General features: G+C 41.4%; 2 protein-coding genes across 2 annotated transcripts in view; one reads left to right on the forward strand and one right to left on the reverse strand.

Annotated features, from left to right (window-relative positions):
- nkain4 (sodium/potassium transporting ATPase interacting 4) overlaps positions 1-6,333 on the reverse strand; it is a 52,501-nt gene extending 46,168 nt beyond the window's left edge. The window contains exon 1 of the mRNA XM_085344393.1: positions 6,070-6,333. Within this exon, the coding sequence (XP_085200519.1) occupies positions 6,070-6,123 (54 nt within the window). The 5' untranslated portion in view covers positions 6,124-6,333. The remainder of the gene's footprint in view (positions 1-6,069) is intronic.
- A 5,762-nt stretch (positions 6,334-12,095) lies between these two features.
- Positions 12,096-12,686, forward strand: part of LOC146611099 (uncharacterized) — a 46,491-nt gene continuing 45,900 nt past the window's right edge. The window contains exon 1 of the mRNA XM_085345034.1: positions 12,096-12,159. The gene's annotated coding sequence lies outside the window, so the exon portion shown is untranslated. The remainder of the gene's footprint in view (positions 12,160-12,686) is intronic.

A 12,686-nucleotide genomic window follows, 5' to 3' on the forward strand; every position in this document is an offset into this window, starting at 1 on the left:
GGAGTCACCTTGTCTTGGTGTCTCATTGTAAGCTGTTGTTTAATCAACTTTCCAGCTCAGGTCAGGCATGACCTGTCAGAAACTGCTCTTCTGTGGATGAGGGTTGTTCAGGAATAGCAATCAACAGAGCACCTGGGTCAAGACCACAATCAGCATTGAACACTGGGGGTCTATTTGACAGCACAAGCACAGCACTTACACACATACACCTACGGTACCTAATTACGGTGAACCGCATGACCTTCAAAACGAAAAGAATATGGGCCCATAGACAATATAAGATGAGGTTAAGACCTTCATTTCTGAGATTATCTGAACTAATGGAGCTCTGTGAGCTATAGTCATTTACTGTCAGACCTTTGAGCTCCCCGTTTCACACACAGCAATTTTTGAAAGGAAATAGGCTTCTGCATGTGAACTTTCTTTTAGAAAAATGCTTTTTTCTATTTAGCTAATGCAGTTTGAAGAGCAATTTGTAATGCAGAAAGAATTAATCAATTATAATAGGTTGGGCAGGCTGTTACATTATTATTTTTAAATACATTTAAAAATAATAATGTAATAAATGTATTATTAAGGCCTCATAGTGTGTTCAACTGACTCCAGATTAGTTTGATTTATTAGTTTATAAAACAGGAAGAACACTTAACTACAGTATAGAACAATTCTACATCGGTTGTCCCTGGTCCGTTAGCTGATAGGTGCTGCTCTAGGATTTAACAGGAAATTGTAACCCTCCCCCACCTAGTCCACTTCTTGCAAATCTGTTAATCAGCTTGTATAAACTGTATGATACAAGTAGCAATTCTTCTAAGACCAAAGCACATATCGGGACAGATCCAAAGCTACAGTACTGGACAAATGTCTTTAGCAATTCCTCATTTCTTTATGTTTTGCTGGGAAATAATTGCAGCAATTTGTGGACACATGCAAACATATATGGAAATACACTATGACAATATATAGAATTTATGTAAGTAGACTTCAGGAACAATTCTGAAATCTTGTAGAAGGACATTCATAGCTGTTCTTTGGATGTTGGATGTTCTCTTCCTAACAAGATGATTGCACACTGCTTCAATAATGCTGAGCTCCTGGCTCTGGTGAGGCTAATCCATGACAGATAGAGTTCAATTGTGTGTTTTTCTGCATTAGCGGTGTGTTTGGTATCATTGCCATACTGAAAAATGGAAGTAGTTGCCAAACAGATGCCTTCCAGATGGTATTGCATGGTGGAACAAAAACAAAGTAGTATTTGGCATACCTTAGCATCTTCTACCCAATTCCCTTCCATAAGAATAATCACTTGATCTACTGAAAATCCAGTTGCATCTTTCAGATTCTGTGTCAGCTCTTTGCTGGATTACCTACAGCATAACCTGATGTGCACCTCCCCAGAAATGTAACTACATGTAGGGCTGACGAAGCCTGCAACTGTTGAAACTGGCCTATACAGTACTGTCAATTACTCTTATGCATTTCTAGAAACTTTTTTTGTTGAATTTTGTAAATTTATCAGTGAGAGAGTAACAATTATCATCTCAATGTAAGAAAAAAATTAATGCTGCATCAACCAAAAGGACTCACAAATGACAGCAAATTCATGGAGGGACATTGCTGAAACCATTGGAGTGGATGTGAGAGAATTTACAAAGAAGTGGAAAAACTCAGGGGCAAAAAGATTTAAACAGTTTATACAAGCTCATTACCAGATTTGCAAGAAGTGGACTGGGGGCAGGGATGCATTTCCCTGTTAAGCTTAAGGCAGAGCATGATCACTTATATTGTTTTCAACATCTAACTGCCAGGGGACAGCAGATGTAAATTTGCTATATACTGTAGTAAAGTACTTGAAAAAATGACAATGACTTCAGTTCTGAAGAAGCTTATCGCATGAGAGGTGCAACGTCTTTGAGAAACTTAAAGTCCAGTCACTTTTCTGTCCAAGCTCCTTAGATTACTATGAGATTACTATGACTGACTGAGAGTGTACACAGACCGACCCAAGAAGTCATTTTGCTATTGGTATTCAGTGAATACACAGAGTTTGCGAGGAGTCTAACATACACTGACAACACATTTTGTTTTTGCATGGATAATTCAAGTACGGGTGCTGCCTTAGTCCTCCACCATCTGTGCAAGCCAAAACAAATAGTAAAAAATGTGCTTGTGCCCACAGTGATATAAATCACAGTCCAGAGAAGCTTTATAAAACATAATAGGAGCACCAGAGAGGTGAAGACAATGAGAACGGAGTGGAGCGATAAAGAGCTACGACCATTCATTTTATTCCTGCCGGCCTATCTCCTCCATCAACCTGGCAATGTCAAAGAAATGCAGTTTATTATCACTGATCAGACAGCTACGACTCCAGGTTCACTCAGGCACTCTGTAAAGAAGTTACACACAAATGCACTTAGCAAAACCCACTGAGCAGATGTCCGAGGCATCTGTAACTGGGAAAATTAAAATATTCTAGCACTTGCGCTCATATTTCTGTAGTAAATAGCTTTCAAAACATCACGCCACCAGTAAATTTGCAAGGCACGGAAGGATTACACAGCAGCAGTAACCCTCACACCCTGGTTTGCTGGTCTGACAGCATATAGTGTTTTATTGCCACACAATTTGCTCCAGCTGCAGTAATTATTCTTAATTATAGCTGTGCGACACATCAATATCAAAGCTACAGGCCAAGACCTTCCATGTGTTGTGTGCCCGCTAGCACACACAGATTAGTGAGGAGAGAGAGACAGTATGTTAGAGGCATCCAGCATGTCTGAGATCATGAATATTCAGCAGGAAATTTGAATGTTCGTGCCTCCATAAAGCAGATGAGTTAGCAGAGGAAACTGGGGAGAAACACAACCTAAATCCTTTGTAATATGTAGAAGATGACGTGAAGCTTGCCAAGGGATGATGTTGCGCCTTTAGAGATAACACTCTTCAGGACGAGGCGCTCTGTTTTTCTGCTAAAAAACTTTCTTGGAAGTACTTTGGTTGAACTCGCTTTTCTTCTCTGAAGCTTTCTCTACCGAGTATATTCTCCAGCTTTGTCATCAAAAGACTAGAGGAAAAGTGGGCAGTGTGATGCAAGATGTAACACACAAACACTCACACGGTGCTTGTGGGTAGTCTCCTTTAAAGGGTGAACATGAGGTAAAACTTGCAGTTCTCCTGTGCCGCTGTACCGTGGGTGACTTTTTCCTTCCTAGACACAAATTATGCAGCTACTGTGACAACAAGGACATTGTTTATTCTCCTTGCATGTGATCAAATTTAAAAAATAAATAAATAAATTTTTTTAAAAAGCTTCAATTTTCTTCCTTTGCTTGCCTCGTCTCGTCAGAGGTCAAACACAGCTGCACTCGTACGAAGGCTCTAATCTTTACCCACCACTAGACCTAATAACCTATAACTCAAAGTTAAGAATGTGCAGCTGTGACTGTGTGGGTGTGTCTGCGAGACGCATCTGTCAGTGTAGCCAGACTAGTTATGTCAGGGTCAATGTTCACTTCTAAGTTCATTGCCTTTGCCCACTGTGATTGTGTGTGTGTGCGTTTGTGTGCTGGCCTGTCTGCCCTCTCCTGAAAAACCACCATGACCACTGAAAAGGCCTCCTTCATCTATCATCAAGCTCCGCTGAGCCACAATAACCATCAGCTCTATTAAGGACAACCTCCTCGTCATTGCAAGTCGCTGACATTCATATGTCTAGACTGGGTCCTGTATCTGACCAATGGAAGTGCTTTACTTCCAGGTCAAGTTAAGGTCAACACCTCAAAAACCCAACCGGTTGATAACAAAATGAGCTCCCTGGTGTCTCTGAGTACAAACAAATCGTTACACAGACGGGGCTTCCTGCCAACGCTCGCTATTCTCTGGAGCTGATCGGGGTTCTGACAACCATCCAGCACTACTGTCTGGAACAGTTAGGCTGCAAAGAGAAGAGGGAACAGAGGCGTTTTCGATCAATACGGGCTCATTATCTGTTGCCTTCTGTCCCAGAGAGATCAGTCCCAGCACTCGGCCTGTTGATGAGGAAAGCGCACCACAATTCAATTAGGGGATGGCCGAGATGCCAAAAGAGGTTTGATCAAAGCACTCTGCCAGGCTAATTAGCACACAGCGGTTCACAAGGGCTTTTTTTTTTTTTTTTTTTTTACATCTGAGGAGCAGAGTATGTTGTTTTGTTAATGGTAGTTTTACCCTTTAATGGACTGGGAATAACCTGGCTCATTTTAAATGCATAGGTTTCAGCCAGGGGAGATTGAGGGTCCCTCTTGCTGCTCTACATACACATGTATATTCATGTGAACACATACGTAGACACACACACACTGCCTGACGACCTTTTCAAAGGTCAGGCAGGGTTTAATACAACCCCTCGCTGCAGTTTAAACGTGTCAATGTGCAGGTGTGTGTATGTGTGTATGTGTGTGTTCCTCCAGACAGGAAGTGTCAGGTCATCCAGAAATACTGCCAGGGGAAAATAAAGCTGTTTCCAGAAGTCTTTGGGGACTTTTTAGGCAGCTAGTTGACAGCTTTATAAACCTCGTAACAAATGGTCAGCCTCCTTCTCTCTAATGAGGCAAGAAGGTCCGAGGACTGTGAAGGAAAAACAGGTGTGTGGTTCAAAGTGGGCTGATAGCCTACTGTATTCGTGCGAGTGTGAGACGATTGTTTGTGTCACCAGTGAAGCAAGTCACATTTTAATCAAGAGGCAACACAAAGACCCCTGTGGCCTAATAAGCAAACTATCAAGAAAAAGTCTGAGTTCCCCGTTCTTCACATTGTGATGAACAGGTCCGAGACACAAAAGAACAGCAAGACACTGAGCAGCAGGAAGATAGCAGGAGCTTAAACAAATATTTAGGAGCTGAAAGAGCGATTGAGCTCTTAGCAGCCTTGCAGTATTTAAAAGGTATGACCGCGAGACAACCCAGCAGCCAGAAACCTAAAAACTGGTGTAAAATGTTGGTTTTAGGGCCAAAAGACTTTACAAATTAGAAGTTGTGGGCTTTGTTATTAAATCCGGATTTTTAAAGTTTGACACCAGCTGATACTTGCTTCCTTTTTGTTTTTAATGCTCCATTTTGAATTCCCTTCCGTGTGGTGCAATATATCACAACTTTCCCATTACACTCTTTGTCTTGAGACGATTTTATAGCTGTGTTTGTTTCTGAAAGTGGCATTTACGTGGGAGCTTATGGTGTGAGCAAGCTGAGTTTTAATGCCATCATAAATAACACTGTCACAGCCTGTCAGGTAAACTTCACTCGGGATAATGGCAAAGGGAAGCTAGCCTCTGAGTCAATAGGAAGCATCATCCGAGACGTATCATCAGTAAAATGTCACAGCCCACACACCACTGATCAGAAACTAAAATCTCTCAACAACCTTTTTCCTCCTCTTGTTATTAAAAATTCGCAAATTACAGCTGGTTAGAATTTCCAAGAAACACATTTCGTAGAAATTAATTTCAAAATTCACAAACTGACATATTAGCCAATGTTTTACATGAGAACTATACTACACAAATGTGAAATACATTAAGTGGCTATATGAACACTTAAGTAACACCAATACAAAGATGATGGTTAGTTAGAATGATGGTTAGTGCAGGTGGAAGATGGGACTCAATTATAATATTGTGATTAGTATAAATTTGCTCTGTCATATCTCTGTACAGCTGCTTAAGGCTTCTGGTGCTCAGAGAAGTTGAGTTCTTTGGACCAACAACTCATGTCAACACAACACTTCTTCACTAAAACACAAAAGTTAGAAATCCACGATTATTCCCAGAACTACTATGTTTAAATAAACTGGATTCAGTAGACATGACGAATGAAGATTTGTTTTAAGTAGGATCCTACTTAAAGTTAAAAATAAATAAATTATTTAACATGTCCTCATCAGTTTTCAGCATCCTCCAACAGAAGCCGAGCTCCTGCCCATGTAAAAACAGACACTGTATTGGAAACTAATTCCTTTGTCACACACGCAGTGGCTTCCTCGTAGAATACAACTTCTAACAGCTAAAAAGTGCAGAAGTGTGGAACAACTCACCAGCTGTAAAGTGCAAATAAAGATGAGAGTGCATCGTCCGCTGCAGCAGCCCATTGTGTCAGCGGTGAAAACACGGTGACTCTGGGAGGGGGAAAAAGAAAAAGTCAGAGGAGCTCTCGGTGTGCCGGCAGGACTCAGTGTTGATCCAAGCACCGGCGTCCCATTCTTCTCTTCCACCCCGGTCTCTTTTACTTGAGCCCAAAACACGATAGACGAGAGTCGCTCCGGATGCTCTGGATGTGTTTGTTTGCCTCCGCTCCAGCCGCTCGGCCGCACTTGAGGTGACTGACTGGGAGGGTGGTTGCAAGCCGGTGTGTAAAAAAAAAAAAAGAAAAGAAAAGAAAAGAAAAAAAGGGAGGAGGGGGTGGGAGGTGGTCGCGGTGGTGGGGTAGTAAAACCGAGGCTGAGACAGGGCTGACTGAGGGCGTCAACTGGTTTCTGACTGTGGCAGTCGATAAATTTCGCGCTTTATAAGTCGAAATATTTTAACACAGGTTAGTTTATTATCGTGGCGAATAAAACTCGGTCCCTGTTGGACTAATTAAAAAGAAATGAGCCAATTAGATTTGCAGAAATGGAGATTAATCTCATTTGGGCAGTGGAAATTGTCAAGAAGTGCACTTGTGTTTTTAGAATTTCGTATTATTTGTGAATTAATGACGCTAGAGAAACTCGGACGTATATTAGAGCGTCAGGACGGATACCAGGTTACACCGCTGCTATCTGTGAGGTTGCAGTTGATGGAGAACTGGCTCCATCTCGTGGCTGTATGTCGACACACACCCTGGCAAGTTTCAACAAAGACCTACATCACACAAAACATAATTTTCTACTATTTGCGTCAAGGCGTCTCTTTTCATATTTAATAAACCATCGTACTGGTGCTCTTGACAGCTTCTTCACTAATAATTAAAACTATTTAAGCTCCTGTGTGTTCCTTAAATCTTAACCCTCTGATGCATAGTGGTCACTGGAGTGGACAGCTACTAAAACGTACATATCTCTTTAATGCATTGGTTTCTATGGTGGAACTGCATATTAGCCTTTAGAGTGCTCTCTGCTGCCATGCTCCATTGAGGTCAATTCAGTGTTCAGTTAGTGCAACTGCAAGTAAATTTCCTCTGAATCAAAGATGGCAGACAAACTGTCACCCCTGCCGACCACTGCTGGCATATCCTGTCAATCCTTCTATGCTAAAAGAGCCCAACAGGTAAAAAAAATATGATGATATGCAGTAACATCTAGGGAAGGATATTATCTGTTTGGAATAAGAAATTGTTATGTCTAATATGTAGAAAACTACGATTAACCATGTGTCCACTGTAGTGGACATCATGCATTACCCACTATATTTTTTTAACATAAGTCATAAATTGTCTCACTGTTTTTTGGGACTGTTTTGGTTATAAGTAAGCATATAATTGTTACATTTATAAGCTACTCATTTAAAATATATATTTCTGTGCAGATCAGCTGTAGTTTGAGTTACTATAATAATTATTTTATCATATTTTGTAGACTTCAAATGCAGCAAAGAATAAGGCAGCGTACAGAATAGTCCAGGAAATTCCATCCAGCTCCAGTGATGATGATTTCATTGATGAGTGCAGTGATGATGAGTTCAGTGATAAGTCCAGTGATGATGAGAGTGGCTGCCAGAGCAGAACAGAGACATAGGAACTACGGACAGCCTAGGTGTGATGAACACAGAAGTGTTTGGAGATGCAGAGACTAAGATGTCAGTTTGTGTTTTCTTCCAGCATGCTACTAAGGGCTTGGTAATACTGTCCTGCATCGTTATAGAACTGTGTAGACTCAAAAATGTTTCTCTTGTTGGAGATAGTTTGCCATATTCAGGTGTAGGATTCACAGCTAGGACTGTTGATTGGTTTTGTTATTTACGTCTAAACATTGGGGCCTTATGAGTTGAAAGTTCCAAAAAAATTGCTGAGATGTTTTTCAAAGGATACAAGCAAACAAGTGTTTGTATATTTACAATAGAACACAAGGTAATTAATTTTTATAGTAAATTCACAGTATTTCATGCTAAGTGCTCAGGCGCATGTAGTCCACTGGAGTGGACAAGTTTATAACTTTATAAAAAAACATATTTTTGGGAAAAAAAGAGTTGAACATTTTTTTTCATGTCCTGAGAAGAATAAAAGCACTTAAGAAAAAAATCTTGACCAAGGCTTTCATAATTCATGCATCAGAGGGTTAAGGGGTTCCGTTTAAAGATGTTTTTAATTCCGTGATGTAATTAGCTTAGTTTATTTACGCACAACTTCCAGTCTGTTTTCACTTTACGTGCATCTTTTGTCCCCCCCCCCCCCCCCCCAAAAAAAAAAAAAACCCTCTTGCCCTGCTTCCCCAGACCTTTTGTGTGAATCTCCACTTGCCTTTTAGGCAACCAGTGGTCGGTATAATTTAAAAGAGAGAGGATCTTAGCAGCAAGTCTCTCAGTCTACCTCTCCCTCTGCAGGAGCGCACGAAGGCAGGTCCCACCTCTCCCCTCACTAGCTTCTTAAATCTTTTACGTGTCTGCAGGCTCTGAGTGAGGGAACACTTCACATCTCATTTCATCACACACTCCCGCGCTCTTTCCCTTTAAAGTACTGTTCCTCTCCTCTCTCCTCCTCCGTGCGCCGCCCTGCCCTCTTGCGTCCAGCCGGCCCAGGAGGAGCTCCTCCCTCCCATCGCCAAAAATAACCTCAGGGTATTTGAGGAAGCCGACGAGCAGGCACGAATCAGGCATGGAAAAAAGAAAAAAGAAAAGAAAAGAAAAACTGAAAAGCTGAAACCCGAGTAAACGTTCTGGCAATCCACCTGCCCCTGTTTCCCAATAGAGTGATGACTTACAGTTTGCGTATGCTCCGGTACTTTTATTTCAGAGAGATAAGCAATGGCGCATCGTGTTACATAATCTCAGCAGGTGAGCATTTACTACATGTTGTACAGCTGGACTATGAATTACTTTTTATTCAAAATTTGTGACGATGGCAATAAATAATTAAAAATCAAATCACTAAAATATGAAAATATTTTTTGCCAATGTATTCTTCCAGGCGTCAGACTGTCAGCCTTATATTTTTTCGCCAAATCACACCACCTTCATCAGCTGTCATGGTGTGCTCGCTTATGTACTCAAGATCCACCTGGTTCCTGTAAACTAACAGCTAGAAGTTATTTAAAGACAATCAAATACATTATAATAGAAGAATGACAGTAATTGCAGTTAATGCTCAAAAGGTTACGGGGACCTGAGTTAGTTATAGCCAGGAAATACTGTTCAAGCTTAACATTCAAGTGATACTGTTTTGTTTTGGGTTGTTTTTGTTTTTGGGGGCTAGGGGTGGTTACTTTCACATTTTTATTCCAAATTCTAAATAGTATTTATCTTGTCATATTTCATTGAATAAAGGTGTTTGCTTGGTTCCGTGTGAGTGATTGCTCTGTTTGCCTGTAGCAGATGGCATGTTTCACTGTTACACATCAAGCCTGTAAGTGCAAGACATACGTGAAGCTTATTTATTCCTAGGCCGCATTTCTCATGAGAACACGGCTTCTGAACGTGTGCCATAAATCTGTGCTTGTGTGTATTTGGGTTGCTGGTTGGGTGGGAGAGAGTGAGACAGAGAGGCAAGCACAAGGCTGAAATAAGGTCACTGTTAAAAGTTCTGTTGGAAGCCTTGATGGAGGTTCTCCTTGTGTTCTCATTTTGCCTGACACCTCCTATCTTCACAGTCTGCATAATGTGTGTGTATGCGTGTGTGTGTGTGAGTGGGTGGGTGTGTATCCAGAGTACTTCTTTCATGACAAGTGTGGCCCTCCGGGGCTGCTGTTCTCCATGAAGACACTAATGTGAAGTGACAGGAGAGCCAGTGGTGCACTGCTCTGAGGGGACCTGCATTGTGGAGGAGACCCAAGAGTCTGGCCCACAGTGGACAACAATAGGAAAAGATCTCAAAAGGACAAGGCCTGTCTGTCTTTGAAAAAGCGTCTTAGCCTGTCGCTTTTACTTCTCTTTCTTCTCCTTCTCTCCTTCTTTTTTCCTCACTGATTCTCTTCTCACACGTTTTTGGCGCTCAAACACACCAGTGAGGATTTTGTCCTGCAGCACTCAACAGAAGTCTTTTTCACTTTTATCAAAGGGCCAATTCATCATTTCTGAGACATGAGAGCAAAAGAAATTGAATCCATATAATTACAGCAGCCTGAAAGACTTGATTTCCCCCAAATTATTGTTCTTGCAACAGTAGTTTGCTCACACCAAAGGTTCGCAAATGATGTTATTATTCAGGCAGAAATGAGTATGTCAGCTAGGGGGGGTTAACAAAAACAACACCGGATATTTTTGCAGTGGTGCAACTGAAATACATTACAACCTAACTTTAAATCAAACGCGAAATGAGCTGCTCCCTTCAGCTCTGTGGGAGATTTGTCAACACGAACTAGCTTACACAGCTTCAAATTACAGCCACCGCCGGCTTTCCAACACGCATATGAATGTTTTCTTTATTTAGGCTATGCTCATAAAAGTTTAACGATATACAGTGCATGTGACGATGGGGGCGCAGTCCCATCTGATTTTTTTCCTTTTCTTTGTTTGCTATTAAAGAGTTCAGAACTCGATAAACAAGGAATACAGAGGCTGCTATAAGGAACACGTCAATAACTGACAATACTTCGGAAAGGAAATATTTCTCCTCAGGATAATTTTTTGAGAAGTCGGTGTTACTCTAACTGCGGTCGCTTGGAGGCACTCTCTGTGAGGTCAGTCTTAATTGAATGGGTGCCTTCACAGGTGCGTCAATAGAGATTGAAGCCGGAAAAGAGGTGAAGAGGAACCCCTTCAAAATAAAAGTAATATATTTCGTGCTGGTTAGACTTCAGGGGAAATCACAAAGTTTTCCTAACCAGAGAAGAAATCAGCTTGAGTTTATGCTAAATCAACAGCAGATACTGCTAGAGAGAGATATCAGCCCCACAATCGATTCAGACCAATTTAAGACAAGAAAAGATGAAGAAGGAACTAAAAAGACATAAAGAGAAAAACATGCAAAATCCCCAGATGACCATGTCAAATCTTGTCCTTAATTTTAAACCTATACAGGCCTCTCTGTTGTGTGGTATTAAAAATAACTTTTCCTTAGTACAGGCTTTAATTCTACGTTAATATTTATTAATGATCTGATATGAGAAAGACAGTGTTTGTGGCATTCTAAAAGGACAACAGCGCTAGAGGCATACTTTCCATCACTATTTTTTTTCTAATTTTTTTTTTCTTCTTTTTACTATATTTTATTGCCAGTTCAAACGTGGGATTCATGTTTTTGGTATTCGCTGTTGCAAACTTAACACGTAGCTGGGAATGGATATAAATAATATTTTATATGCAAATAAAAGCATTGTTTACTTTGCTTTTTATTTGAATTAATATGTCGGAGATTAGCTTTGATCAATGTTCATAAATGTCAACTATACTTTATTCTTTTAAATATTCGAAATAAACCTGTCTAATTTTATTTATTTATTCATTTTGCAAGATGAAATCAAATTTAATCTACTATCGTTTTGGTGATTTCTACTTTACTATTAATGGGATTCTTCTTCAGTTTCCTTTCCCCAAAACTTTAGATATAGTGTTTTATTTTGAAGTACGGTAACAGGAAGTAAGCGTGCCATCGCGTGTGTTTGACGCTATTTTCAGTCACATGGTGCTGTCCAACCGAGGGCTGCTGATGGAGCCAGATGAAAAAGACAGGAGGCGAACCCCTCCGGTTGCGCGTCAGCATCCCCTCAAATAGGAATCCGCTTCTGTCACTTCTGCCCTGCACACCGAGAGACGGACGAGAGCAACCCCGAAACAACACCTGAAGGAGAATTTTATTTGGCATGCAACGGGTTTGATTTTCTTCGTTGTATTTTTTTTCTTTTGTAATGCCAAAGAAGAAGAGTAAAGGGAGGCTGTGAGGAGGCTGAAGCCTTGCAAAGAATGATAGTGAGGATCAAGGCGCGCTGTCCCAGGAGAACTCATCTGAAAAGCTGGCCGTGAGAGACCGGGATGCTCCTCTAAGGCACCGGGGACGAGTGAGTACGACGCATCTGGTCTCCGTCGTTTTCATTTTTGCTTCCACTTTGGCGACATCTGGGCAGTTTTGGATAGTGTCCCTCCTTACCTCTGGTTTATGCCGTAGCCACTACTCGATCCCACCTGTCTGATCAATGATTCACGGGCGTCTTTGTAAAGCGCGCATAACCGTGTCTTCACCGACGTGTGAAAGTTGCCCCTCATTTGCAAATGGTGCACTTTCAGCGGCAACTTAATGCACGCAGGCGTCAGGGGTTTGATGTCGTGCGGGTGATTGGGAGGTCGATCGTGCCCCTTTAAAGTTTTGATTAGCGGGGACGTGTTGCACACTGCGGCCACAGCGTCGGTGTTAGGCTAATTAATAAAGCCTTTGTGAGGGGCTCTCCTATCAAAGGCACTTATCATTAATCCACTGATGGCTCGGAGGGCGTGGGTTGCTGTACGTGATGTTAAGAGAAAGGCACCAGTCCCGCTCACACGCTCGGGCTGATTAATTATGGACTCAGAACTGATGAACTCGCTGACT

The sequence above is a fragment of the Diplotaxodon limnothrissa genome, linkage group LG20, assembly GCF_057381915.1.
Source record: "Diplotaxodon limnothrissa isolate DT_005_m linkage group LG20, D_limnothrissa_male_GT1.1, whole genome shotgun sequence".
Lineage (NCBI taxonomy): Eukaryota > Metazoa > Chordata > Actinopteri > Cichliformes > Cichlidae > Diplotaxodon > Diplotaxodon limnothrissa.